The sequence below is a fragment of the Somniosus microcephalus genome, chromosome 11 (genome assembly GCF_052327205.1).
Source record: "Somniosus microcephalus isolate GS21.2 chromosome 11, FLI_Smic_1.0, whole genome shotgun sequence".
Taxonomy (NCBI): domain Eukaryota; kingdom Metazoa; phylum Chordata; class Chondrichthyes; order Squaliformes; family Somniosidae; genus Somniosus; species Somniosus microcephalus.
Window position 1 is genome coordinate 110,177,670 of NC_140997.1, and position 12,098 is coordinate 110,189,767.

The 12,098-nt window shown below is 60.9% G+C and overlaps 2 protein-coding genes across 2 annotated transcripts in view; one reads left to right on the forward strand and one right to left on the reverse strand.

Moving 5' to 3' along the window:
• nckipsd (NCK interacting protein with SH3 domain) overlaps positions 1-5,708 on the reverse strand; it is a 282,238-nt gene extending 276,530 nt beyond the window's left edge. The window contains exon 1 of the mRNA XM_085999969.1: positions 5,537-5,708. Within this exon, the coding sequence (XP_085856095.1) occupies positions 5,537-5,707 (171 nt within the window). The 5' untranslated portion in view covers position 5,708. The remainder of the gene's footprint in view (positions 1-5,536) is intronic.
• A 1,429-nt stretch (positions 5,709-7,137) lies between these two features.
• LOC147110826 (uncharacterized) lies at positions 7,138-11,669 on the forward strand. The gene is made up of 2 exons (XM_086001184.1): positions 7,138-10,851; positions 11,120-11,669. The coding sequence occupies exon 1, from the start codon at positions 8,025-8,027 to the stop codon at positions 10,251-10,253; it is 2,229 nt and encodes a 742-aa protein (XP_085857310.1). The 5' UTR covers positions 7,138-8,024; the 3' UTR covers positions 10,254-10,851; positions 11,120-11,669.
• Positions 11,670-12,098: the final 429 nt, after the last annotated feature.

Consider the following 12,098-nt stretch of genomic DNA (forward strand, 5'->3'; position numbering starts at 1 on the left):
GATCTCTCACACCCCCTCCCCACCCCCCAAACCCCGGGGATCTCTCACACCCCCTCCCCCACCCCCCCCAAACCCCGGGGATCTCACATTCCCCCTCCCCCCCCCCCACCCACCCCACCCCGGGGATCTCTCACTCCCCCCTCCAGCCCCTCCACCCCGGGGATCTCTCACCACCCCCCTCCCCACCCCCCCAAACCCCCGGGATCTCTCACTCCCCCCTCCAGCCCCCCCCACCCCGGGGATCTCTCACACCCCCTCCCCACCCCCCCAAACCCCGGGGATCTCACATTCCCCCTCCCCCCCCCCCCACCCACCCCCCACCCCCGGGGATCTCTCACTCCCCCTCCAGCCCCCCCCACCGGGGATCTCTCACACCCCCTCCCCACCCCCCAAACCCCGGGGATCTCACATTCCCCCTCCCCCCCCCACCCACCCCACCCGGGGATCTCTCACTCCCCCTCCAGCCCCTCCACCCCGGGATCTCTCACACCCCCTCCCCACCCCCCAAACCCCGGGGATCTCTCACTCCCCCTCCAGCCCCCCACCCCGGGGATCTCTCACACCCCCTCCCACCCCCCCAAACCCCGGGGATCTCACATTCCCCCTCCCCCCCCCCCACCCACCCCACCCCCGGGGATCTCTCACTCCCCCTCCAGCCCCCCACCCCGGGGATCTCACATTCCCCCTCCCCCCCCCACCCACCCCACCCCGGGGATCTCTCACTCCCCCTCCAGCCCCCCCACCCCGGGGATCTCTCACACCCCCTCCCCACCCCCCAAACCCGGGGATCTCACATTCCCCCTCCCCCCCCCACCCACCCACCCCGGGGATCTCTCACTCCCCCTCCAGCCCCTCCACCCCGGGGATCTCTCACACCCCCTCCCCACCCCCCAAACCCCGGGGATCTCTCACTCCCCCTCCAGCCCCCCCACCCCGGGGATCTCTCACACCCCCTCCCCACCCCCCAAACCCCGGGGATCTCACATTCCCCCTCCCCCCCCACCCACCCCACCCCGGGGATCTCTCACTCCCCCTCCAGCCCCCCCCACCCCGGGGATCTCTCACACCCCCTCCCCCACCCCCCAAACCCCGGGGATCTCTCACTCCCCCTCCAGCCCCCCCACCCCGGGGATCTCTCACACCCCCTCCCCACCCCCCAAACCCCGGGGATCTCACATTCCCCCTCCCCCCACCCACCCCACCCCGGGGATCTCTCACTCCCCCTCCAGCCCCCCCACCCCGGGGATCTCTCACACCCCCTCCCCACCCCCCAAACCCCGGGGATCTCACATTCCCCCTCCCCCCCCCACCCACCCCACCCCGGGGATCTCTCACTCCCCCTCCAGCCCCCCCACCCCGGGGATCTCTCACACCCCCTCCCCACCCCCCAAACCCCGGGGATCTCACATTCCCCCTCCCCCCCCCCACCCACCCCACCCCGGGGATCTCTCACTCCCCCTCCAGCCCCCCCACCCCGGGGATCTCTCACACCCCCTCCCCACCCCCCAAACCCCGGGGATCTCACATTCCCCCTCCCCCCCCCACCCACCCCACCCCGGGGATCTCTCACTCCCCCTCCAGCCCCCCCACCCCGGGGATCTCTCACACCCCCCTCCCCACCCCCCAAACCCCGGGGATCTCTCACTCCCCCTCCAGCCCCCCCACCCCGGGGATCTCTCACACCCCCTCCCCACCCCCCAAACCCCGGGGATCTCACATTCCCCCTCCCCCCCCCACCCACCCCCACCCCGGGGATCTCTCACTCCCCCTCCAGCCCCCCCACCCCGGGGATCTCTCACACCCCCTCCCCACCCCCAAACCCCGGGGATCTCACATTCCCCCTCCCCCCCCCCACCCACCCCACCCCGGGGATCTCTCACTCCCCCTCCAGCCCCCCCACCCCGGGGATCTCTCACACCCCCTCCCCACCCCCCAAACCCCGGGGATCTCTCACTCCCCCTCCAGCCCCCCCACCCCGGGGATCTCTCACACCCCCTCCCCACCCCCCAAACCCCGGGGATCTCACATTCCCCCTCCCCCCCCCACCCCACCCCGGGGATCTCTCACTCCCCCTCCAAGCCCCCCCACCCCCGGGGATCTCTCACACCCCCTCCCCACCCCCCAAACCCCGGGATCTCACATTCCCCCTCCCCCCCCCACCCACCCCACCCCGGGGATCTCTCACTCCCCCTCCAGCCCCCCCACCCGGGATCTCTCACACCCCCTCCCCACCCCCCAAACCCCGGGGATCTCTCACACCCCCTCCCCACCCCCCAAACCCCGGGGATCTCTCACACCCCCCTCCCCACCCCCCCAAACCCCGGGGATCTCTCACACCCCCTCCCCACCCCCCAAACCCCGGGGATCTCTCACTCCCCCTCCCCCACCCCAGGGTCTCACAATCCCCCTCCCCGGGGGTCTCACACTCTCCCTCCCCCCCCACCCCGGGGATCTCTCACTCTCCCTCCACCCCCCCCCCCCACCAAACCCCGGGGATCTCACACTCCCCCTCCCCCCCCCACCCCGGGGATCTCATACGCGCCCTCTCCCCCCACCCCCCCCCACCCCGGGGATCTCACCATCCCCCGCCCCCACCACGGGGTTCTCACACTCCCCCACCCCCCCCAACCCCGGTGATCTCACACTCCCCCACCCCCCCCCAACCCCGGTGATCTCACACTTCCCCCTCCCCCCCCACCACCCCCGGGGATCTCACACTCCCCCCTCCCCCCCACCACCCCGGGGATCTCACACTCCCCCCCACCACCCCGGGGATCTCACACTCCCCCCCTCCCCCCCACCACCCCGGGGATCTCACACTCCCCCCCTCCCCCCCACCCCGGGGATCTCTCACTCTCCCTCCACCCCCCCCCCCACCAAACCCCGGGGATCTCACACTCCCCCTCCCCCCCCCACCCCGGGGATCTCATACGCGCCCTCTCCCCCCACCCCCCCCCCACCCCGGGGATCTCACCATCCCCCGCCCCCACCACGGGGTTCTCACACTCCCCCACCCCCCCCAACCCCGGTGATCTCACACTCCCCCACCCCCCCCAACCCCGGTGATCTCACACTTCCCCCTCCCCCCCCACCACCCCGGGGATCTCACACTCCCCCCTCCCCCCCACCACCCCCGGGGATCTCACACTCCCCCCCACCACCCCGGGGATCTCACACTCCCCCCTCCCCCCCACCACCCCGGGGATCTCACACTCCCCCCCTCCCCCCCAACCCCGGTGATCTCACACTTCCCCCTCCCCCCCACCACCCCCGGGGATCTCACACTCCCCCCTCCCCCCCACCACCCCGGGGATCTCACACTCCCCCCCACCACCCCGGGGATCTCACACTCCCCCCCTCCCCCCCACCACCCCGGGGATCTCACACTCCCCCCTCCCCCCCACCACCCCGGGGATCTCACACTCACCCCTCCCCCCCACCCACCCCGGGGATCTCACACTCGCCCCCCCCTCCCCCCCCACCACCCCGGGGATCTCACACTCCCCCCCACCACCCCGGAATCTCACTCCCCCTCCTCCCCCCACCCCGGGGATCTCTCTCCCCCTCTCCCCCCCCCCAACCCCGGGGATCTCTCTCCCCCTCTCCCCCCCCCCAACCCCGGGGATCTCTCTCCCCCTCTCCCCCCCCCCAACCCCGGGGATCTCACACTCCCCCCTCCCCCCCACCACCCCGGGGATCTCACACTCCCCCCCACCACCCCGGGGATCTCACACTCCCCCCTCCCCCCCACCACCCCGGGGATCTCACACTCCCCCCTCCCCCCCACCACCCCGGGGATCTCACACTCCCCCCTCCCCCCCACCACCCCGGGGATCTCACACTCGCCCCTCCCCCCCCCACCACCCCGGGGATCTCACACTCCCCCCCACCACCCCGGGAATCTCACTCCCCCTCCTCCCCCCACCCCGGGGATCTCTCTCCCCCTCCCAACCCCGGGGATCTCTCTCCCCCTCTCCCCCCCCCAACCCCGGGGATCTCTCTCCCCCTCTCCCCCCCCCCCCAACCCCGGGATCTCTCTCCCCCCTCTCCCCCCCCCAACCCCGGGGATCTCTCTCCCCCTCTCTCCCCCCCCCCCCCACGGATCTCTCTCCCCCCTCTCTCCCCCCCCCCCAACCCCGGGGATCTCTCTCCCCCTTCCCCCCCCACCCCGGGGATCTCTTTCCCCCTTCCCCCCCCACCCCGGGGATCTCTCTCTCCCTTCCCCCCCCACCCCGGGGATCTCTCTCACTCCCCCAATCCGGGGATGTCTCACTCCCTTCCCCCCCCCCCCACCCCGTCAATGTCTCACTCCCTTCCCCCCACCCCGTCAATGTCTCACTCCCTTCCCCCCCCACCCCGTCAATGTCTCACTCCCTTCCCCCCCACCCCGTCAATGTCTCACTCCCTTCCCCCCCACCCCGTCAATGTCTCACTCCCTTCCCCCCCCACCCCGTCAATGTCTCACTCCCTTCCCCCCCACCCCGTCAATGTCTCACTCCCTTCCCCCCCCCACCCCGTCAATGTCTCACTCCCTTCCCCCCCACCCCGTCAATGTCTCACTCCCTTCCCCCCCCACCCCGTCAATGTCTCACTCCCTTCCCCCCCCCCACCCCGTCAATGTCTCACTCCCTTCCCCCCCCACCCCGTCAGTGTCTCACTCCCTTCCCCCCCCACCCCGTCAATGTCTCACTCCCTTCCCCCCCCAACCCCGTCAATGTCTCACTCCCTTCCCCCCCAACCCCGTCAATGTCTCACTCCCTTCCCCCCCCCCCACCGTCAATGTCTCACTCCCTTCCCCCCCCCACAGTCAATGTCTCACTCCCTTCACCCCCCCACCCCGTCAATGTCTCACTCCCTTCCCCCCCACCCACCCCCGTGAATATCTCACTCCCTTCCCCCCCCACCCCGTCAATGTCTCACTCCCTTCCCCCCCCCACCGTCAATGTCTCACTCCCTTCCCCCCCCCCACCGTCAATGTCTCACTCCCTTCCCCCCCCCCACCGTCAATGTCTCACTCCCTTCCCCCCCCCACCGTCAATGTCTCACTCCCTTCACCCCCCCACCCCGTCAATGTCTCACTCCCTTCACCCCCCCACCCCGTCAATGTCTCACTCCCTTCCCCCCCCCACCCACCCCGTGAATATCTCACTCCCTTCCCCCCCCACCCACCCCGTGAATATCTCACTCCCTTCCCCCCCCACCCACCCCGTGAATATCTCACTCCCTTCACCCCCCACCCACCCCGTGAATATCTCCCTCCCTCCCCCACCGTGAATATCTCACCCCCACAGCCCGGCGATCTCCCCCACCCCCGGTTGGATGGTGAGGCTGCAGGGCTGTCACTGACGGACACCTTAATCCCGCCCAAGCCCGGCACCCGGAGGGAGCCGCCTCTCGCTATAATGAGGGGGCGGCGAAGGCCGCTCCTGCCGCGCGCCGCGGAATACTAATGGTGGTATGCCGGGCCGGCCCGGCCTTGCCTTGCCTTGCCTTGCCTCCCCTCCCCTCCCCCGGCTCCGACCCGGCCGCTCCTCACCTCGTCCTTGTGAATGTAGGAGGCGGGGATGTAGCCCACCTCCCCGGTGCTGCTCTTGGACGCCAGCCACCAGTGCTGGTTACTTCGCTCCAGGATGACGAAGCTCTCGCCGGCCGTGAAGTGCAGCGAGTGAGGCTCGGCCGAATGGAAGGTGTAGAGCGCCCGGTACATGGCGGCGGGGCTGGCGCTCCGGCCGTTGCTGGGCTCGGGCTATGGCGCGCGGGCGGGATCTCGAGCTCCGCGCGACTCCCAATCGCTGTAAACACTGCAGCTCAGACCGCCACCCTACGTCAGCCCGTCACATGCCATCGCCGCCGCGCAACGTCTTAAAGGGGTTTTGAAAAAGGGTTAGACCTGAAACGTCGACTCTAATTTCTCTCCACGGATGTTGCCTGGCCTGCTGAGTTTTTCCAGCATTTTCTGTTGTTATTTCGGATTTCCAGCATCTGCAGTATTTTGCTATCGCCTTAAAGGGGCAGGTCTGCTTTCCAGCAGTTCAGCTGCCGAACCCGTTCCAGCTCCAGCCACCGGACAGCGACCCGGCACCGGCAACCCTGGCTCCTTTCTCACTGACCAGTTGACAGGCACTGAGGCCAATTGTCATATTGTACCCCGGTTGACATCAGCTAACTCAACATGGACTGTGCTGTCTCTCCCTCTAACTTACCCTTACTGTATGTACATAACCCACTTATATATGTATAACTTACCTGTTAGGGCCGTTGCCCCTTTAACTCACCGTTTAGGGCCATTGCCCCTTTAAGGCGCGCCCGAGCGTGATGACGTCACGCCACGTACAACGTGACGTGCGTCAGGCGGCTGCCGGCCCGACCCGGCTCTCCAGAAAGGCTGCCGGCACAGCCCGGCCCAGCGTCTTCGGCCGCATCGAGCAGCCGCCGGGAGCGCCGCTATCTTCCGCTCCCGCGGCAAGCACCAGCCCAGCCTGGCCTCCAGCTCCTGCTCCCGACTTAGGCCCCAACGGCCAGCGACGCAACTACCGGCAAACGCGACGACGTCACGACCCCGAGCGTGATGAGGTCATCACGCTCCCCACGGCACTGCAAGTTCATTCCTCGTGGAGCTACCACGGAACAAGACCTGCGCCACGGTGCTCCCCGGTTGTATTGTCCCCATGCTTCAGCCTTGGAAATTGTTTGTCTGTGAGTATTTAGAATGCTATAGACGATTAGCGTACACTGTATGTTGTGGAAAGTGTTTAGTTGTAACTTTTTCTGTCTAGCTGGTTAACTAGCAGCCGTATTCGATACACTATGTACAGGGCTAATTTAAAGAGAATGCCTTCCAGCTTGCTAAATGTAATTCGTTGCCAGATGTACTGTGTTGCCCAGGCGTACCTAAATTTGTGTATACATATCAATTATGCGTCTGTACACTAATGTGTCCTTCCATTTCTGTGTTGTATTTCAGTTTTACAATAAGAATCTTTCAGTAAAGCGTTACAAGAAAAGTCAAGCCTTGTGATTTTATTGGAAGATATCGAGTTGTTCGCTATCTGTCTAGCTCTGCATAGGATCGCGTTGCGAGGGCAGAACAGTAAAAAGACAGCAGCACAGCGGGCTCAAGCACAGGAAGATACCACTCAGCTACCATGAGTCTACGCTCAGGAAAACAATATACTCTAGAGGAAGTCGACCAGCCAATCGAGAAGAATGAGCCTCTCCCAGCAAACGAGGCCAAGTCACAGTCCTCTAAAGCAGCCTCTAGAACATCTCGGCGGTCCAGCAGACCGTCGTCACCGACAGCTCTCCCAGCAAACGATGCCAAGTCACAGTTCTCTGAAGTATCCTCTAGGTCATTTCGGCGGTCCAGCAGACCGTCGTCATCGACAGCTTCTACAGCCGCCAAAGCACGTGCCAAGGCAAAGGCCACCCAGGCGCAATTGTCCTTCGCTGAAAAAGAAGCTGACCTCATGAAGCAGAGAGCCGACCTCGAAAAGCAGAGAGCTGATCTCGCCGCCACTCTCCACATTCTCCAAAGCCAGAGAGCTGCCGCTGCCGCTAAAGCCAAAGCCGCAGCTTACGAAGAAGATGAGGAGAGCGAACGCGGGGAGCCCAGCCAGGAAACATATGACCTGGAACAGCCCCTCGGTCCAGTGCAACGTACAAATGAGTATGTCCAACAACACTCCAAAGTGTCCTCAAAGGAAACATTCAGGTATCTCGACGTAGAACTAGCTACTCACCCCAGCAACAAACGGCCCGTTTTCGGAGACACTGAGCTTAAAAGAGAAGAAACGAGTAAGACTCACCTGCAGAGACCTCCACAACACTCGGCCAATCCAGCTAAGCAGTCCTCGCCCGAGCCGCAAGGCGCACAAGACTTCGCCAGGTACCTTACTCGCCGAGAATTATGAAGTTCAGGCCTCCTAGAATTCGCCGACCGTCCTGAAAATTATTGGTCATGGAGAGCATCCTTCCTGAGTACCACCAAGGACTTGAATCTGTCAGCCAGAGAAGAACTAGACTTGATGATAAAGTGGCTCGGAGCCGAGTCGTCAAGGCAGGCGAAGAGAATTCGCTCAGCGCACGTCCTCAATCCCACAGCAGGCCTCAACCTGGTTTGGCAACGTCTCAACGACTGTTATGGGACACCAGAAGTCATCGAACACGCACTGCTCAAGAAGCTTGAGGACTTCCCGAAGCTAACCAACAAGGATAATGTCGAGCTCAGAGAACTGGGCGACATTCTCCTCGAACTGGAGTGTGCCAAGGGAGAAGGTTACCTGACCGGCCTCTCGTATTTGGATACGGCTCGCGGGGTAAACCCAATAGTGGAAAAGCTCCCCCACAATCTTCAAGAGAAATGGATAGCTAAGGGATCCAAGTACAAGGAGGACAATGGAGTGGCATTTCCCCCCTTCCCTCTCTTCTCCAGGTTTGTCCAACAACAGGCAAGGGTGAGGAATGATCCAAGTTTCACTTTCTCCACCTCCAGCAGTTACGCTCCTTCGAGAACAGAGAAACCCACAAAGGACAGCAACAAAGCCTCTGTGAGTGTGCACAAAACAGATGTTCCAGCCGAACCCTCAGTCAACCAATCCAGTTCTGCTGGGAATGAAGTGGATGACCCAGATCGTCAGTGTCCTATACACAAGAAGCCCCACCCACTCAAAAAGTGTCGAAGCTTTAGAGACAAGCCCATTGATGAGCGCACATCATACCTGAAAGAGAACCGCATCTGCTTCAGGTGTTGTGGGTCGACTACGCACATGGCAAAAGACTGCAAGGCGACAATCAAGTGCCTTGAGTGCAACAGCGAAAAACACATAGCAGCCCTACATCCAGGTCCTCCTCCGTCAACCACCGAGAGTGCCGCGGTTGACAAAGAGGATAGCGGGGAGCAAAGCGAAAGCACATCTTCAGTCACCTCCAAGCGTACAGAGGTTTGCGGAAATGCAAGCAGCCCACGCTCATGCTCCAAAATCTGCTTGGTTAAAGCATATCCTGCAGGGAGAAAGGAGAAGGCAATCAAAATGTATGCAGTGCTCGACGAGCAAAGTAACAAGTCTCTAGCAAAGACGGAATTCTTCAATCTCTTCGACGTCAAGGCCAGCACCGCTCCGTACACGCTAAAAACCTGTGCAGGGACAACAGAGACTACGGGTAGGAGGGTTGGGAACTTCATGATCGAGTCCATGGATGGGAAACTACAGATTCCCCTCCCCACCTTGATCGAGTGCGACATGATGCCAGAGGACAGGACGGAAATCCCCTCCCCAGAGGTCGCACGCCATCAGCCCCACCTACAGCCAATTGCCAATAAGATTCCAGCTGTGGACCCGGACGCTCCAATCCTCCTACTCTTGGGAAGAGACATCTTAAGGGTGCACAAGGTGCGTGAGCACATCAACGGGCCCCACGACGCTCCCTATGCGCAGCGGCTTGACTTGGGATGGGTCCTCGTGGGTGGAGTTTGCCTGGGAACAGTCCACAAACCAGCGGATGTCAGCGTCTATAAAGCAAACGTGTTGCGCAACGGTCGCACATCCTGTCTCAGCCCATGCCCAAACAGGATCCAGGTAAAGGAGGACTACGACGACATGACGCAGCATCATAGGTCAACCTCCTCTGCCTGTGAGGAAGAGGCAGGCCCCACTGTGAGCACAGATGGCCTAGGATGCTCAGTGTTTGAAAGGTCCAAGGACGATAGACACAGCTGGGCGGCACCCCTGCCGTTTCGCTCTCCTGGACGCTGTCTTCCGAGTAGCGGGGAGCAGGCTGCGGGGCGCCTCTGCCCGCTCAGGAGAACCCTGGTGCCAGTGTCCACCGACGCAGACATGCCGGCAGTCCCCACCCCAGCGATGCTCCTGACTCAAAAGATGAGTGCTATTTCAGCTCCCTCTGGAAACTTCGACATGGCCGAGCTGCACGGGAAGCAGTGGAAGCAAGTACGGTGTCGTGCAGACACTTCTTGGAAGAGATGGAGAGGAGAGTACTTGCCCACCCTACAGAGCCGTAGGAAATGGACAGAAGACAAGCCGAATGTCAAAGTGAGAGATGTCGTCTTTCTGAAAGACAGCCAAGCACACAAACGAACGGCCAGTGGGACTGGCCGTCAAAACTCTGCCGAGCAGGGACAAGAGGGTCCGCAAGGTGGAGGTGAAGATCGTCAAGGAAGAGACTGTCAAGGTGTTTCTGAGGCCAGTCTCAGAGATCGTAGTCCTCCTTTCCGAAGAAATCTAGAGAACGGACTCTGAGTGTGTGGCAGCCAAAGGACGTTTTCTTCAGGTTATTTCGTATCTGTAGTGGTACAAATGGAATCGTACCAAGCGGGGAGTGTGCTGTCTCTCCCTCTAACTTACCCTTACTGTATGTACATAACCCACTTATATATGTATAACTTACCTGTTAGGGCCGTTGCCCCTTTAACTCACCGTTTAGGGCCATTGCCCCTTTAAGACGCGCCCGAGCGTGATGACGTCACGCCACGTACAACGTGACGTGCGTCAGGCGGCTGCCGGCCCGACCCGGCTCTCCAGAAAGGCTGCCGGCACAGCCCGGCCCAGCGTCTTCGGCCGCATCGAGCAGCCGCCGGGAGCGCCGCTATCTTCCGCTCCCGCGGCAAGCACCGGCCCAGCCTGGCCTCCAGCTCCTGCTCCCGACTTAGGCCCCAACGGCCAGCGACGCAACTACCGGCAAACGCGACGACGTCACGACCCCGAGCGTGATGAGGTCATCACGCTCCCCACGGCACTGCAAGTTCATTCCTCGTGGAGCTACCACGGAACAAGACCTGCGCCACGGTGCTCCCCGGTTGTATTGTCCCCATGCTTCAGCCTTGGAAATTGTTTGTCTGTGAGTATTTAGAATGCTATAGACGATTAGCGTACACTGTATGTTGTGGAAAATGTTTAGTTGTAACTTTTTCTGTCTAGCTGGTTAACTAGCAGCCGTATTCGATACACTATGTACAGGGCTAATTTAAAGAGAATGCCTTCCAGCTTGCTAAATGTAATTCGTTGCCAGATGTACTGTGTTGCCCAGGCGTACCTAAATTTGTGTATACATATCAATTATGCGTCTGTACACTAATGTGTCCTTCCATTTCTGTGTTGTATTTCAGTTTTACAATAAGAATCTTTCAGTAAAGCGTTACAAGAAAAGTCAAGCCTTGTGATTTTATTGGAAGATATCGAGTTGTTCGCTATCTGTCTAGCTCTGCATAGGATCGCGTTGCGAGGGCAGAACATGGACCAAGAATTGGATGTCGGACCTTTCTGGTCAATGTTGCCCACACTATTCACTGGAGGAACTTGCTGAGGTATTCCCAAGACACAACCCTGTACCTCTGACAAAAATCTGCCTTTACATAATTGCCGTCAGACGAGTGGCTCCCTGTTCATGGCACAGAATACATCTCCTCTTGCGTTGTTTATAGTGAGTGGGAAGTTGTGCTGTTATGAGTTGTGTGTGTGAATGCACTTTGCCTGTGAAAGATTTTGGAAAGAAGTTTGAGAGAGATCTGGTCAGCAGTGATTGATCCGTGGAAACAGACTGGTTTCCTTAACCATTGCAGGTAAATAAATCTTGTCCTCCAATACCACAGTTTCATAACCAACTTTCTGTTACATTGAGGACCAGGAAATATAAAAAATAATAAAATATTGAACTAATTTCCATATTTCCTTCTTTACCAAATAGCTCTGGAATAGTATTTGGTGTTACTTCTTAAATAAATATATATATATTTTAAATTCAGGGCTTTTATTCAAAACCTTCCTCCAAACTTGAATAATATTACCGTGTTTCGAGAAACTACTCTTCTATTCACCAATTTTCTGCTAGTTGAGTGCCAGATATGACTGCAGCCAGTGGAAGGCTTTCCTTTTGATCTCAGTTTTGCTAAGGCTCCTTGATACCATCCTTACTCAAATGCTGCCTTAATATTCAGGGCAGTTACTCTCACCTCTTCTTGAATTTAGATGCCAGGGTTATAACTGCATTGGAATAGCTTGGATAGGAGAGCAGCTAGCACTGGTGCACAGGTCTTCAGCGCTACAGCCAAGCTGTTATCAGGTCCCACAGCCTTTGCTGTTTCCAGT